Consider the following 13,768-nt stretch of genomic DNA (forward strand, 5'->3'; position numbering starts at 1 on the left):
ATCAAGAAAAAACACAAAAAACTTGCTTAAGGTTTCAGGTTCTAGGTTTCACTACCTACAATTTGGTCTTGGAACGTACCCGTCGAAATATGTTTCGAATTTTTGGAACCTGGAACCTTCAAATTCTCACCGGTCAATTCTCATGTTCTAGATTCTATCCTGAAACTATGCTCACCCCTAGCCGTAGATGCCCTTTGAACCGGTTCCATCTGAAGCTTCTTGTCAGTGATCAGCATCAACTTAGTATTCTCTTTGCATTATGCCGCTCTTCTTGCACTCCCAGTTTCTCGTTTCGCGAGTGTGCGGGGATTGGACCATAGCATCCGAAGACTAGTTCATCATAGAATCACATTCATTTGACAATCTACAGCAAAGAATCAATTACGGACTAAGCTGGAGGAGTTATCTAAGATGGCCATTCCCCAACCAGTAGCCAACCAATTGCCAGATTTTACATTTGTTAAAGCAATTGGCCATCAAATGTTTTTAAAGTTGGGAACTTAGTGGGGCCATGTGTTTCCATTGAAGTTTTCTTATCTTTTACTTGTTGAACTTGCCACACTCAACTCATCTTCATCTTTCTTTTCCTTTTGTTTGTCCTTCAATTAATCTTATCCCTTATTGTTAAAAAATAAATCTGATATTTAAACATCAAATAGAATACATCTAATTATTCATTTGTTCTCAGAAAATCATTATTTGACTTGTTGGAAAGAAGTAGAAAACTTTATCGTAATTAGGGAAATTAAAGATTGAGAGGTAAATGTGGCATCTATCTATGCCTTCCGGTCTAATTTGCTAGTTTGCTAAGGTCAAGTTAAGATTTGTAACATACAAAATAAACTTTTTAAAGTTTCTTTTTTTATTACTTTTGAAACAAATTCGATCAGTACAAATATCTATTTTTAATCGATTCCATGAATATGCACAAATTAAATTCTCATAGCGTCTGATAGGCCTAAAAGATAAAGATAAGTGGCCATCTATACTTGTATCCGCTCTATCGATTGTACAAGAGACAGAGAGATTATTCATGAAAGAAATTACCGTCATTAATAATATAGAGAGCTCGAATTCGATCCCTAATGCTCTTTTCATCCGTTTGTGAAAAAAGATGTGCACAGACTTTAAGATTCGAGAGAAGACACGGCACACAGCTGGGCCTATCAGGATAGATTTTCATTCACTTATAACTTCTGCCATTGAGTTTTACTTTAAACTTTAAAAATGATAAAGATTATTTTTACTTTGAAAGAATTATGAGATTGCTATATATAATGGTACGTGTTACTTGAATATTTTGAAGATTAATACCACGAAAAATCTCAAACTAGTATACCTATGATAAATTTACTTCAAACTAATTTTTTGACAATGAAAAATCCCAAACTAGTACACCTGTGATAAATTTACTTTGTCACAGGTGTATTAGTTTATGGTTTCTTTTTTGTATTAATTCAATTTAACGGAAATTAACGGAGGGTAAATTTATCACAAATATACCGATTTGAGATTTTTAGTGGTCAAATAATTAGTTTTGGGAAAATTTATTACAGGTGTACTAATTTTGGGTTTTTCGTGGTAAAAAAATTATTTTGAGATAAATTTATCGTAAATGTACCAGTTTTGGATTTTTCGTGGTATTAAAAGTTTTAATTGGCTTTTATATTAAACAGAAATTAAAGCACGAAAGGGGAAACTTCTCGTAGTGCCAGTGTGCCTCACACAAAGGAGATATAGATAGCTCACGAGCGTTGGTTAGAAACTGGGGGAGTCAACGGAGTCCGAATTTCCGGCGACCGCACCGGAAGCAAGCCAGCCAAACCATGTCGATGGCGACGGCGATGTTCGTGATCAAACCCGTCTCTCCGCTCATCCGTCAATGTCGCAAGCCTCGACTCAATCATCATCACGCCGCTCACACGCCTCTCAGTCTCAACCGAGTCGCGACTCACCTCCCCACTTCTCTCCCCTCAGCGGCGGCACCTTCTGCTGCCAAGTCGACCGTGGACGACGAGTTCGATCCGGCGCTGCCGATTGAAGAGGCCTCGACTCCGCCGAGCTCGTGGTACACCGACCCTTCTTTCCTCGACCTCGAACTCGATCGCGTCTTCTATCGAGGCTGGCAGGCCGTTGGTTCGTCCTCAAGCTTATTGCTTTCGACTGAATTTGTTCTAAAGGATGTGAATTGGCTTTGTTCCTTCGGTTTCTGTCCGACCCAGTTCGCGACGATGATTTTCATGACCGACCGGATTGAAGTTCTTCAGTTTCCTGATTAAGGATTTTAAGTGTTTTCCTGAGATATTCTATTTTCACTGGTTCTTGACTGTCAGGATGCACCGATCAGGTTAAATCGCCCCAGGACTTCTTCACTGGCAGGTACTGAGGAGCGTCAGTAAGCAATTACTGATACTCTGTGGCACAGAGTTACAACTTGACTTGATCACAGTCTTTAAAAGTTTTCTTCCTTTTTTCCATGGTTTTCCATTCCCGGGACAGTTCTTTATTAATAGGAGTGAGATACTTAGAATCAGCACCTTTCCTAGTTAAAACTACCGTTTTGTTTCTCTGTTTATGCATGACTTCCAAGATCCCAGTTATGGTTAAATGCTGCAGATTGGGAAATGTAGAATTTGTGGTGTGTCGAGATGATAATGGAAAAATCCGTGCCTTTCACAATGTCTGTCGCCATCATGCTTCTCTTCTTGCATCTGGAAGTGGCAGGAAGTCGTGCTTTGTGTGCCCATATCATGTTAGTTCATTTCCACTCTCATGTTAAAGCTACAAAGTCAAGAGTTATATGGTTGTTCTTCCCTTTTCTTGTAATTTTTGTTCCTTGATGACACTTGGTAAAACGGAAATTGAAGCTGATAGTTTGGCAATCTGATTCACTGCATTTTTAAATGGATAAAGCAGAACGCTCATCTCAAGCAAAGCTTTACTCTATCATGTTTGGAATGCATCTCATTGTGCCGCAACTCATGTGATTAATGCTTACGGAGTAGCATGGTTGAAGATTGCTTCGAATTTTTGACATATTAATAGCACATTGGAATACTAAATTTTCCTATTACGATCTCTATTTTGAGATTTAAAAGCAATGTCAAGTCATTTTTCATCCTGACTTGATTATTGATGAATGCGTCACATAGCAGTTGAGTTTGAGAGAAAACGTGCTGGGTGAAGGCAATAGATTATAAGCAGATTCTTGCCATTATCATACTATTAAAACGATTGGAATGTATTTACAACCCAAAAAAGACCAGGAGTCTACCCATGAAAAAGTACTCAAAGCTTTTGTAGATGGTTTATGCAGATGCACTACGGAAATGCTTCTAAGTCTATGTTGGCACTTGCTATTTCTTGTTGAACTTCTCTTTGAAGTGTGAATACCTTGTGTCATTGAGGAGTCTAACAACTAAATACAATCTTTGTGATGGTAAATCTACTTATACCGTGTGATATGCAGATGAACTTATCTCTCTTTGTTCTGCAGGGGTGGACTTACGCACTGAATGGGGCCCTTCTCAGAGCAACTAGAATCAAAGGAATCCGGAACTTTGATGTAAAGGTAGGCAATTTTTACTTAAATTCTCATTCCTCTTGTTGCGCAGCATTTTAAATGATATAACAATGAGGTTTCTTGCGGCTGTGTGATTCAGGAGTTTGGGCTCATTCTGCTAAAAGTAGCTACTTGGGGCCCATTTGTTCTTCTCAATTTCGAGAAAGATGTTTCACCCGATCAGGAAGTTGAAAGTGACACAGCAGCAATGGAATGGACTGGTAGCTGTGTAGATATTCTGGGCAATAACTGCATTGATCCGTCACTAACCTATCTTTGTAGACGTGAATACACCCTTGAGTGTAACTGGAAGGTCAGTATCCTTGGTTCTGGTCTGTATAGTGTAATTTTTACTGCTGTTTCCTGCTCTGATTGTCAAATGCTTCGACGGAGATCATATTATCAGCTTTCAAAGTCATTTGACCTCCTTTTTAAAATTTTTAATTAGATTCAAATTTCAAATCTTGACAAAGAAATTCCCAATCCCATGTCTCCATGACAATTCTCAGGCAGCTGATTGAAATTGTTCATTCTCGTAGGTTTTCTGTGACAATTATTTAGATGGCGGCTATCATGTACCATATGCGCACAAGGGCCTAGCATCTGGTCTCAAGCTTGACTCTTACTCCACCACAGTATGACTGGCCACAAATTGTACATTTTCATAATGCCTATTCCATATATTTGAGCGTTGTTCCCGCAATTTCCTGGGATCATCCTCAGCATGTTTTGGAGAGTAAATCTTATTATATGATGGTTACTTTATATTTGCAACTGTTTATGGTTTTCATTTTAGTAATTTCTTTGTACTAGATACATGAAAAAGTAAGTCTACAAATATGTGAAGGTGGATCAACTGACAGTGCGGATGATTTTGACCGACTTGGAGCGAAGGCTCTTTATGCTTTCATTTATCCCAATTTCATGATAAACAGGTGATAACTCACTCATCAGATTTTGGTATCGATGAAGCAGTTTATCTGGCTTCTCTTCTCTAGCTGAGGGTTTCCTGTTTTTATAGGTACGGACCATGGATGGACACAAATCTTGTAGTGCCCCTAGGACCAAGGAAATGCCGCGTAATATTTGACTATTTTCTGAAAGATTCTCTCAAGGTGATCTGATATCCAGTTAGTCCTTGTAGTATCAAGAATGACTGCAACCACCAATAACTTATTAGCAACTTGCGAATGTTCTTTTAGAATTTTCCATTATTGATACTGGAGAAAAAAGGGAATGGTGTGCACGTAGTAAACCCAGAATATCTACAAAAAGTAGTAACCTCAAAAAGCAAGAACATTAATCTCGTACATGAACTTATATTGCAAGATGCAGGTGTTAGTTTCACCACGGAAGGTTAGTGGCAATAGAGTATGTCATAGTGGAGCATGCCTTTACAAAGTAGAGCTAAGTAGCTAAAGACACGGATTTGTACATGTTCTAGTCTATTCTACTATCATATCCTGTTAAACAACAAATTATCATTGTCCTCCGGAATTTGTTTTCATATTCTAGTTCATCCCTTGTCACTTTTGACACTACTTGCATCCATTAGTTCACTCGTCCTGTGGGATGTGCTTCAAGTCATTGTCCCACACATTTAATGCTTTATCATGATGCTGAATCCTATAATGGTGTTCTAGTTCATAGGGAGTTAATTATGCAAGCTTTCTCAACACGGTCAATTTAGATTTATATAGCTATTCAGGTTCAAGCTTTTTTCTCCTTCAAATTTCGCATCATTTTGAGCAATTCATCTAATGCGCTTACTTTGGTTACAGGATGACAAGATTTTCGTGGAGAGAAGTCTGCAAGATAGTGAAAGAGTACAGGTATAAGAAAGTAAAACATATACCTAATCTGTAGGGCCAAATCTTGGGCATTACGATCCTAACGTATTTGGGGAATTGCAGATGGAAGATATTGTTTTGTGTGAAGGCGTTCAAAAAGGCCTTGAATCTCCAGCCTATTGCCGTGGAAGATATGCGCCGACAGTCGAAAATGCCATGTACCATTTCCATGGTCTGCTCTATCACAATGTTAAAGGATGAATTACAGGTATATATTGTTCGTTGAGGGTGAAAAACCTAGCGGTCCTTTGCTTTTTAACTTTTCATTTCCAGACTATGAGATATAAACCCCCTCCGAGCTTATCGGATCTATATCGTGATTGCCTAACAAAACCCTCCAGGCTTTAGCAGAAGTAACTCTCAACCCATGGCCTTTCGATTTTCCTCTTATGCTGGAACAAATGTAATTCTAATGTGTCTACAAATTGGTTTAGTTTTGCTTAGGGGATAAAAAGGATGCTTTAGATAGCGAGATATCGTCTGGTCCCAAAATGGAAGAAACGCATAGGTGGGGGGGCCTTAGAGACGAAAACAGTGAAAAGCTTTTTGAAGGAAAAAAACCTTAATCATGAGAAAGCCGAATGCAACTACTATGGCTTGTCTGGAATGAGCCTTCACTGATAATATTCGAGAAAGGCACTCAAGTCCTTCGAATGCAACCTTATTGAACAACCCCTATGAAAAGCATTATAACTCGAGCTTTTTAGTCGACAGGCCTTTGTCAAACTGCAAGCACGTAGCAACCTTCATTCACCACATTCAACTTTTGATCTAAATCTTGCATTTACAGAGAAAGATATCAGCGAAACAGACAGAGAAACAAATTCTGTATGAAAAAGAAGTTCCCCTGAAGTCATGTACAATTCACACGAAATGTGAATAGAAATTTTCACTGGAAGCTACGCAAATGCATAGTGTCAGAACTACGTCAGAAGTGTAATGTCTGCCTATCATGTCGTCCTGTAAACTCGACACACACGGTCCCAAGCTTATTCAAGATTCACTCGGTTCACCTGCACGAGGAAAAGGAAAATTAGCGGCAAGGCACCCGAAAAACTTGGGAACTTAGTGCGCACAGAAATGCAGCAAAGACCTCTCACTTCCACGACTTCGTCGACGTCGACAGAATAACCTTGCAATATACACATGCATCGGAGTTCTGGGGACGGGTATTAGCTTTCCGACAACGGCCAGAGGCCAACTGTTTTCAAAGCCGGGAAAACCATACAGGAAAGATCATTAGTAAAGAGTCAACGAATTCAATAAAAAGCAAGTGGTTACTGGGGCTACTGCTCTTTCCATAATGTTTTCTTATTCAATGCACCAACAAAATTTCAAATAAAATAAAATAAAAGGGTAAGAAGAACTAGAACGTCGTAAGAAACTCTCCACAGTCACCATCAATACCGCGAGAGATGTACAAGCTACAGACCTGATAAAAGCAATGATCATGGATATGATCCACTGCTTCCAATTAAGTCTCACTGTTGAAGTAAACTTCCCCAGAAACTCAATGATAATGACCTGAAGAGAAGGCAAGATAAAGGATCGTGAGATATTTTTACATGATATCTTACCTCAATCAAGAAAAAAGCTGAAAGGTTCTCACCTGAATTACAAGAGTCAGACCTACTATCCCCATGAAGAGATTATTCTTCGTGATTCCCTCGAACACATTAAGCTCATCTGGTTTCCGGGCATTAAATTCATTGAATATCTGAAAATTCAACATTCACATGCTTGTCAAAATAATGGGTTAAAAGAAGAAAATGAGAGAATTCTAAATCTCCATAGTAATAGCATCATGAATACAGACAAAGCCCAGATAGAAATGAAAATCCATTATCAATGTGCTCCTCAAGCTGATGCCAAACTATCTGAATCAAAATAAGCGCAACATTTGCACTAGCCAGTTATAGTAAGGTCATTGCAGATGCACTAAGGTATCAACTATTTAATGGTCAGCAAAACAAAAAAACAAGAGTGAATCCAGGCTCTGACTGATATACGGGCTTTCCAAGTGCTCACCCTCTAGAATTTGGAGCTCTGGAGTGGTTGGCTTCCATATATAGGTAGAAAATGTGCTAGTTCGCATACTGCAGGGATCTCTCTCTCTCTCTCTCTCTCTCTCTCTCTCTCTCACTAAGGAGTAGTTTTCTTCAAACAACAAGAGTGCCACAGAGAAACCCACTTACAAGCAATTAAAAATCAATTTCTTTCCTCGCACAAGAAAATAGATTCAATGTTGAAGTACAGTTCGCGGATCGTTCGATCTTCTCAGCCAATGAAATAATTCTATTGCCAAATTCCTAACTAGAGATCCAACCCATTCAATTCAGATAAAAGTAAGCGCCTGAGTAATCTCAACAATAGCAGCCCAGAACTATCAATTATTCTGTCTTCTTTGACTGTAAGGCACCAAACTTACTTGGCAAAAGACGAAAGCATTGAAGATCAGTGTATTCTTCACTTTGTTAGCATGATCGCGGGTATCATGCTCCAAATTCAGTAAGCTTCTACCTCGGAAATCGAGGACAAGCAGGACACTCACTTGATAGGCAGCCTAAAGATCCAAACTCTACATTGTTAGGAGCAAAAAGCCCACAAAAACTCTTTCATATAGAGTGTTAGTGGCCATACCTGTATCAATAAATTCCTCCACATGATATTGGAAATAAGAGGTTCTCTGCAATTGAGAAAATTACCCAGTAAGTGCATAGTCAGAGAGTAAGGATAAACAACAGGTTCCAGCAAGTGAAAAAACGGCAATACAGATCTATAGAAAGAGGGATAAAAAACATGATCTCCAAGCTTGGTACCAAAATCCTTGAAATATATTGCACCCAATAACAATCACTCCCTCTTACCTCCTACCGACTGGAGACCTATGCATAAGGTGGTCAGTTGGAGGCTCAGTAGCCAGTGCTAATGCTCCAAGGGTGTCCATGATAAGATTAACCCAGAGTAGCTGCAAGCAAAGAGAAAAATTCAGAACTAGAGAAAGCAAATATCATGTGGAGGTCTGGACCGCAGCAAGGGAGGGAGGGAGGGAGCGAGAGAGAGAAAGAGAGGGAGAGAGAGAGAGTACCTGCACTGCATTCAGTGGAACATCACCAGAGGAAACAGCAGCAACAACGTTTATGATGAGAGCTGCAACGTTTACTGTTAGCTGAAACTGGATAAATTTTTGAATATTTGCATACACAGATCTTCCCCACCTGACGACCTACATTCCACAGGTAATTTGAGGTCTGTCAACCATCACTGCACTTTTTAAGGATTAATCAACCCCAGATTCAAAATCAAAAACCACAATAGTCAAAATCATTAAGTTGACAATGCGGAATCAAATATTCAACTAAGCATTAAGTAAGAAAAAATTTGCGAGGACCCAATTCCATTGTAGTTTTACATATCAAAAAAATTTCCAAATGTGCAGGAGAAATTTTAGTAGTGACTCGTTTGAGGAATCTAGACTAGGTACCCAAGTCAAGTAAAGTTGCCCAATACCAATCTAAATCCAGTCCAATTATACAAATCTTTCCAGAGAGAAAACTCTCTAGGTAAATAATGTACACAAGCTCTACTATAACTAACTGCCATCAGTTGACACCTCTCTTAAGAAAAGTTCAATCAAATAACAAACTCTGTCGTAGACATGCAGAATTCCTCTTTCAATTAAATTAAGGCAGAATACCATGGAAGACCATCGTCCATTTACCAACCTTAACAACAGAACCAAAATTATCATCCAAAATTATAATGTCCGATCTCTCTTTCGCAACTTCTGTCCCTTGAATACCCATTGCAAGGCCAATATCTGCCTGAACTCCAAGATCAAAAAGACATCCAAGCAACAAAATTATTAGATGAAAAGAGTTCAAAGTCAAGGCACAACATAAGTGCACTGGTATATGTGGACCAAAGAAATGAATGGTCACAAGCCATTCATGACAACAGTCGTATTTCTAAAAGCATGCCAAACTAAGATCCTGCATTTTTCAACAACTTGCAATCTATCAACCTTATAATAGATTCAAGAACAAGCCAACTCCAGACTCGGAGTGACTTCAAGACTACAACCAAATTTACCAACAGACTGCACAGCAAGATACTATGAGACATCTAGGGACTTGAAGACTATAAACCAGTTATGTAATAAGATTTCAAGGCATCTTGGACTGTTGTATCTGCTGAATCTTTGCGTTGCTAGAATGACAAATGTCCTGAATCAATGAAAAAGGTGATAACATCAGTAGGACATCAAAGGAAGCCCCAGAAAAATGGTGTCAACCTCGTGTAGAGCAGGAGCATCATTAGTGCCATCCCCAGTTACAGCTACAACGTGTCCTCGCTTTCTCAATGTTTGAACAAGCAGAAGCTTGTCATTAGGAGATGATCTTCCCATAACCTGGTGCAAAAACAGAAAAATTATTAGCCTACCTTCAAATAGAAGACATGATTGATTACACAAAAGAGAAGCAATGCCATACCGATAGCTTCTCGGCAGCTGCTTCTCTTTGCGGATCAGTTAAGGAACGAAAAGCTTTTCCTTCAATAAGGTTTGGCGCAGTAGCATCTGCTTCTGGATCTAGTATCCCGCATTCCAAAGCAATTGCTTTGGCAGTTTGGAGATTGTCACCAGTAATCATTCGTACCTATCGCCAAATAAGATGCATTGCATGCTGAGGTCACATCTAGATAAGTACCTATCCTCAATCTGTCAGGCTGCAGAAGATTACTATTCGAAATCCAGCATCAATAATTAGCATCCTAAGAAAGAAATGTTCGAAGCACCCTACACTGAAATGACTAAATGACAATGTACTTTGCAATCGTGATCGATAAACTGAATTCAACATTTTAGCCTTCTTGATAACCTCATTATACAAGGATAAATTATGCTGAATCCATTTTCCAATGAAGAGCATCGAACCATCATAAACATCCAATATTACCAACTAAAAAGATGTAAATGATGATTGAGTTACAGAAATAATAATAAAAAAAAAGAAGCAGAGGGGAGGGAGGATCATATCCCCAAATAATTAATCTAAACTAATAATGAAAAATACAAACGTACCTTAACTCCAGCATTTTGGCATAGTTTCACTGCAGCTTTCACTCCAGGACGACAAGGATCCTGCACGGTATTAATATGTAAGAGAATTTGTCTTTCCTACGATTAAACTGCACTCATATCAAGAGTGAGTATAGCAAATGATTATCAATGCATCCGGCCAAATTTAACAAAATATTTTCTGTCTTCACCTGCCAGCCACTTGTACCAAGACAGAGTTCTATGGGATCCAAAAGAATATCATTTAAAAAAATTGGATCAACAAGGCGGTGTCAATGAAATAACACAAACATTAAACTTCTCCTTAGGTCCACGATAAGAACTCTTCAAAGTCATGGAAAAGCACTGGAGCGTGCAAAGCAGAAGATTTTTCGGAATGTCAGAAAACCTCCAACAATTTAAAACATTTCTCAAGTCACATTATCTGGCTGGGGACCTTTCATGACCAGAAATAAGAACAAATAAAAATCAATGTCCTTTTTACTTAATATTATGTGCACTGCTTGACAAGAATTATACCTTCATGCCTACGATAGCCAGTAAAATAAGCTCCTCCTCCAGTAATGCCCATTTGGTTAACTGTTCTTCATCTAGAGGAACGTCTTTTACGTCATAGGGTCTATATGCAATGGCAACACAGCGTAGACTACCAGCAGCCATATCTTCAATAGTCTTTCTGAAGTACATCTTCTGCAAAACAAGAAAAAACTCATTTATAGATCTTCCATCTGTACTATCAATGACTAGTGACAGGCAAGAAAACATGAAGAAAACAATTTACCACCATACCACCTAAGACTATGAAAAAGCCTAATCTCTGTCTTAGAAGATTTAAGAACTTCAACAATAAATAAAAGCATAAGCATGAATATAAAAGTACCAACATAAAATATACATGCAAACCAAGGTATTCAAGAATGGTTGTGTTGGAAAGAGTAGTTCGGAGGCCTCGAGATCTGCCTCCCATGGAATGTAATGACCAAACTTCCAAAACTAAATGGTCAAAATAAGATGGGGAACATGTCAAGGCATAGTATCACGAAGAACATAAGTGCAATACCGGAGTGTGTGCTATGCCATCACAGAAAGAACATTGCAGCAATAAAAATGAAATTTCGTCAAAAAGTATCGCAAACTACAATAGTACTGTGAAAGATGCTGGCAAGAAAAACCATGGCAGCCATTGAATTGCTAGAGATAACAATCGTCATTTATTTTTCAAACCTTATCTTCACCCATTGCTGCCACTTGATCATTTGCATCCATGTACTTTGTACAAGAAGCCAAAACTATTTCAGCAGCTCCTTTCCAGTGTATGCGAACTTCTGAGTCTGGCTGTGCATGAAAGATAAGAAACAATCATCAATAATGGTTTACATTGCATCACCATACAATCGTAGCATAAATCTGCAGGACATTTGACACTGTCACAACTCAACCCAATGAATGTGCACAATTTGGGTATGCATCATAATCAAGTACTACCCAAGACCAAAAGTTAATTCCAGTAAAACAGCAAATTCTTCTTATCTTTAGACCACCAAAGAGTTAGTTAAGAAAAAGAAACAAACGATTCATGAACCCAACGGTTGATGGACTTTACACAACTATCATATAGAAAGTGCATGGCTTTGCCCCATAGTAATGGCAAGTAAAATCTCAAATCTGATACTAGGATCCATCTACTGTTCGATATTAAACTTAAAGACCAATATCCAGATCTTATCATGTTGGCATCTTAAGGGGATTTGCATCCTACGTGACAAAATCAGATGATCTTAGTATCCAATCTTGTCGACTCTATCATTTAATTTTGTTCTATTTAGTCTAGTATAGCTATAAATATAGACTTGAGATATAATCTTTGGAAATTTAAGCTCGGAGACCTATAGTTATTTACTTTAAAATGATAAGTACTTTAAAGTTTCTAGAACTTACTAATCCAGATTCAACTTCAATACAGTCCTTCAGACACCCCCAACTGGGCCATCCCTAAGTGAAATTGTGATTCGAAGTTTTACAGTGCCTTGGAAGTCTTAACTTCATTGTCCTTCAGACCTACTCTAGATGGTACGCACAGAGAAGAGCTCCGCACTAATACTGCCGTAAAAGTAAAGCTGTTCAAGGGCAAACACAACAATCTGCTCACTGTCTATGAGTTATTTTCACGTACACAAGCAATTTTCCCAAAACATCAGTTACTGTTATATCAACTCGGTACAAACTCAAAAGTTGTTCCAATGACACCGATACTGTCTGCATGACTAGATCTTTTTATTCTGGCCAATCTGCATGACAAGATTCACAAGCCAATACAATAACAATAAGCTAGTGTGTGCATGTACATATTTATGTTTATTGAAGCAAACGTCCTCTTCAGCAGCGCACTCATGATCACTGAAGCGAAAAACTGAAAAGTATACCAGCTTTACAGCAACTCCGCCTCGTTTTTTCTCAGAATTGAAAGGGAAAACATGAATTATAGAGGATCTTGACCTAGTAGCTTCAAAATTCATCCCCAGCTGCAGTGAGGCATCATGATTAGTTTAACATGATATTGCACCTAAATCAAAGATATGAACTAAAGATAGGAAAGCGATAGAAAACTTAAGCATGAACCTTGATTCCCCACTGTAAAATGGCCTTTTCAGTTGGTGAACCGAATACCTCTACATCTCCCCCAGTCTAAAGAAGTTCAAACACAGGAAGTTATTATTGGTCACCGCTATTGAACAGCCATTACTGATGCTGCAACCTCACCTCAGGCACATAAACACTGCCATTTGAATTCTGTGCAATGCCTTCAATCAATAGAGAAATCAGAGAAGTCGATAACTGTGAGTTGCTGTCTGGAGGATCGACTTTTCTTCCACAGGCATAAGCCTCGACCACAGTCATCTGTCACAAAATGGACATATTCTTCATGTTATTGAGGATCTCAAAGGTTCTTTCCAAAATCATTACTCCTATAGGGTCATTCATAACACCATCGTATAATATCTGTGCGCAAGCGTGTTTCACTGCTACAACAGCTGTACAGCTCTTAAATAGTTCGAATCTACTTGCACTCAGATAAACGGCAATTTAGGAGTCCTTGACACCATGGTTAGATCAGCAAAAGCACCTGATTTAAAGTCAAGGTTCCAGTTTTATCACTACAGATAGTTGTGGCAGAGCCCATAGTCTCGCATGCAGAAAGCCTTCGCACCTGAAATTTTTACTATAGGTGATTAGGACTTCCCTTTTACTGCCATAAAACATTCAAATGAAGGTCGC

General features: G+C 38.6%; 2 protein-coding genes across 4 annotated transcripts in view; one reads left to right on the forward strand and one right to left on the reverse strand.

Moving 5' to 3' along the window:
- Positions 1-1,719: 1,719 nt before the first annotated feature.
- LOC115677374 (choline monooxygenase, chloroplastic) lies at positions 1,720-5,855 on the forward strand. 2 transcript variants are annotated; one of them, XM_056321117.1, is made up of 11 exons: positions 1,720-2,136; positions 2,334-2,379; positions 2,500-2,543; positions 2,628-2,752; positions 3,497-3,571; positions 3,663-3,875; positions 4,102-4,197; positions 4,376-4,497; positions 4,584-4,677; positions 5,344-5,394; positions 5,476-5,855. In XM_056321117.1, exons 1-11 carry the CDS (start codon positions 1,827-1,829, stop codon positions 5,611-5,613), a joined length of 1,314 nt encoding a protein of 437 aa, XP_056177092.1. In that variant the 5' UTR covers positions 1,720-1,826; the 3' UTR covers positions 5,614-5,855. The 2 variants fall into 2 exon arrangements, with proteins under 2 accessions (XP_056177092.1, XP_030456390.2); XM_030600530.2 differs by lacking the exon at positions 2,500-2,543 and having other exon boundaries at positions 1,721-2,136; positions 2,617-2,752.
- A 443-nt stretch (positions 5,856-6,298) lies between these two features.
- Positions 6,299-13,768, reverse strand: part of LOC115677371 (calcium-transporting ATPase 8, plasma membrane-type-like) — a 41,811-nt gene continuing 34,341 nt past the window's right edge. For both annotated transcript variants that reach the window (XM_056321032.1, XM_056321033.1), the window contains exons 18-35: positions 13,617-13,700; positions 13,253-13,390; positions 13,112-13,177; positions 12,916-13,014; positions 11,717-11,827; positions 11,012-11,182; positions 10,496-10,555; positions 9,906-10,070; positions 9,707-9,823; positions 9,138-9,236; positions 8,501-8,638; positions 8,280-8,380; positions 8,053-8,098; positions 7,841-7,975; positions 7,022-7,129; positions 6,845-6,936; positions 6,513-6,613; positions 6,299-6,425 (exon numbers count right to left, since the gene is read on the reverse strand). In XM_056321032.1, coding sequence (XP_056177007.1) covers positions 6,406-6,425; positions 6,513-6,613; positions 6,845-6,936; positions 7,022-7,129; positions 7,841-7,975; positions 8,053-8,098; positions 8,280-8,380; positions 8,501-8,638; positions 9,138-9,236; positions 9,707-9,823; positions 9,906-10,070; positions 10,496-10,555; positions 11,012-11,182; positions 11,717-11,827; positions 12,916-13,014; positions 13,112-13,177; positions 13,253-13,390; positions 13,617-13,700 — 1,851 coding nt within the window. In that variant the 3' untranslated portion in view covers positions 6,299-6,405. The remainder of the gene's footprint in view (positions 6,426-6,512; positions 6,614-6,844; positions 6,937-7,021; positions 7,130-7,840; positions 7,976-8,052; positions 8,099-8,279; positions 8,381-8,500; positions 8,639-9,137; positions 9,237-9,706; positions 9,824-9,905; positions 10,071-10,495; positions 10,556-11,011; positions 11,183-11,716; positions 11,828-12,915; positions 13,015-13,111; positions 13,178-13,252; positions 13,391-13,616; positions 13,701-13,768) is intronic.

The sequence above is a fragment of the Syzygium oleosum genome, unplaced genomic scaffold (genome assembly GCF_021117445.2).
Source record: "Syzygium oleosum isolate NSW1041296 unplaced genomic scaffold, Sole_v2.1 Sole_v2.21, whole genome shotgun sequence".
Taxonomy (NCBI): domain Eukaryota; kingdom Viridiplantae; phylum Streptophyta; class Magnoliopsida; order Myrtales; family Myrtaceae; genus Syzygium; species Syzygium oleosum.

Bases quoted from the DNA above. Each gene is read 5' to 3' on its own strand.
- LOC115677374 (XM_056321117.1), top strand. From the start codon at position 1,827: ATGTCGATGGCGACGGCGATGTTCGTGATCAAACCCGTCTCTCCGCTC. The intron at 2,137-2,333 runs GTTCGTCCTCAA...CTTGACTGTCAG, and splicing joins TCGAGGCTGGCAGGCCGTTG to GATGCACCGATCAGGTTAAA. The intron at 3,876-4,101 runs GTCAGTATCCTT...TCATTCTCGTAG, and splicing joins CCCTTGAGTGTAACTGGAAG to GTTTTCTGTGACAATTATTT.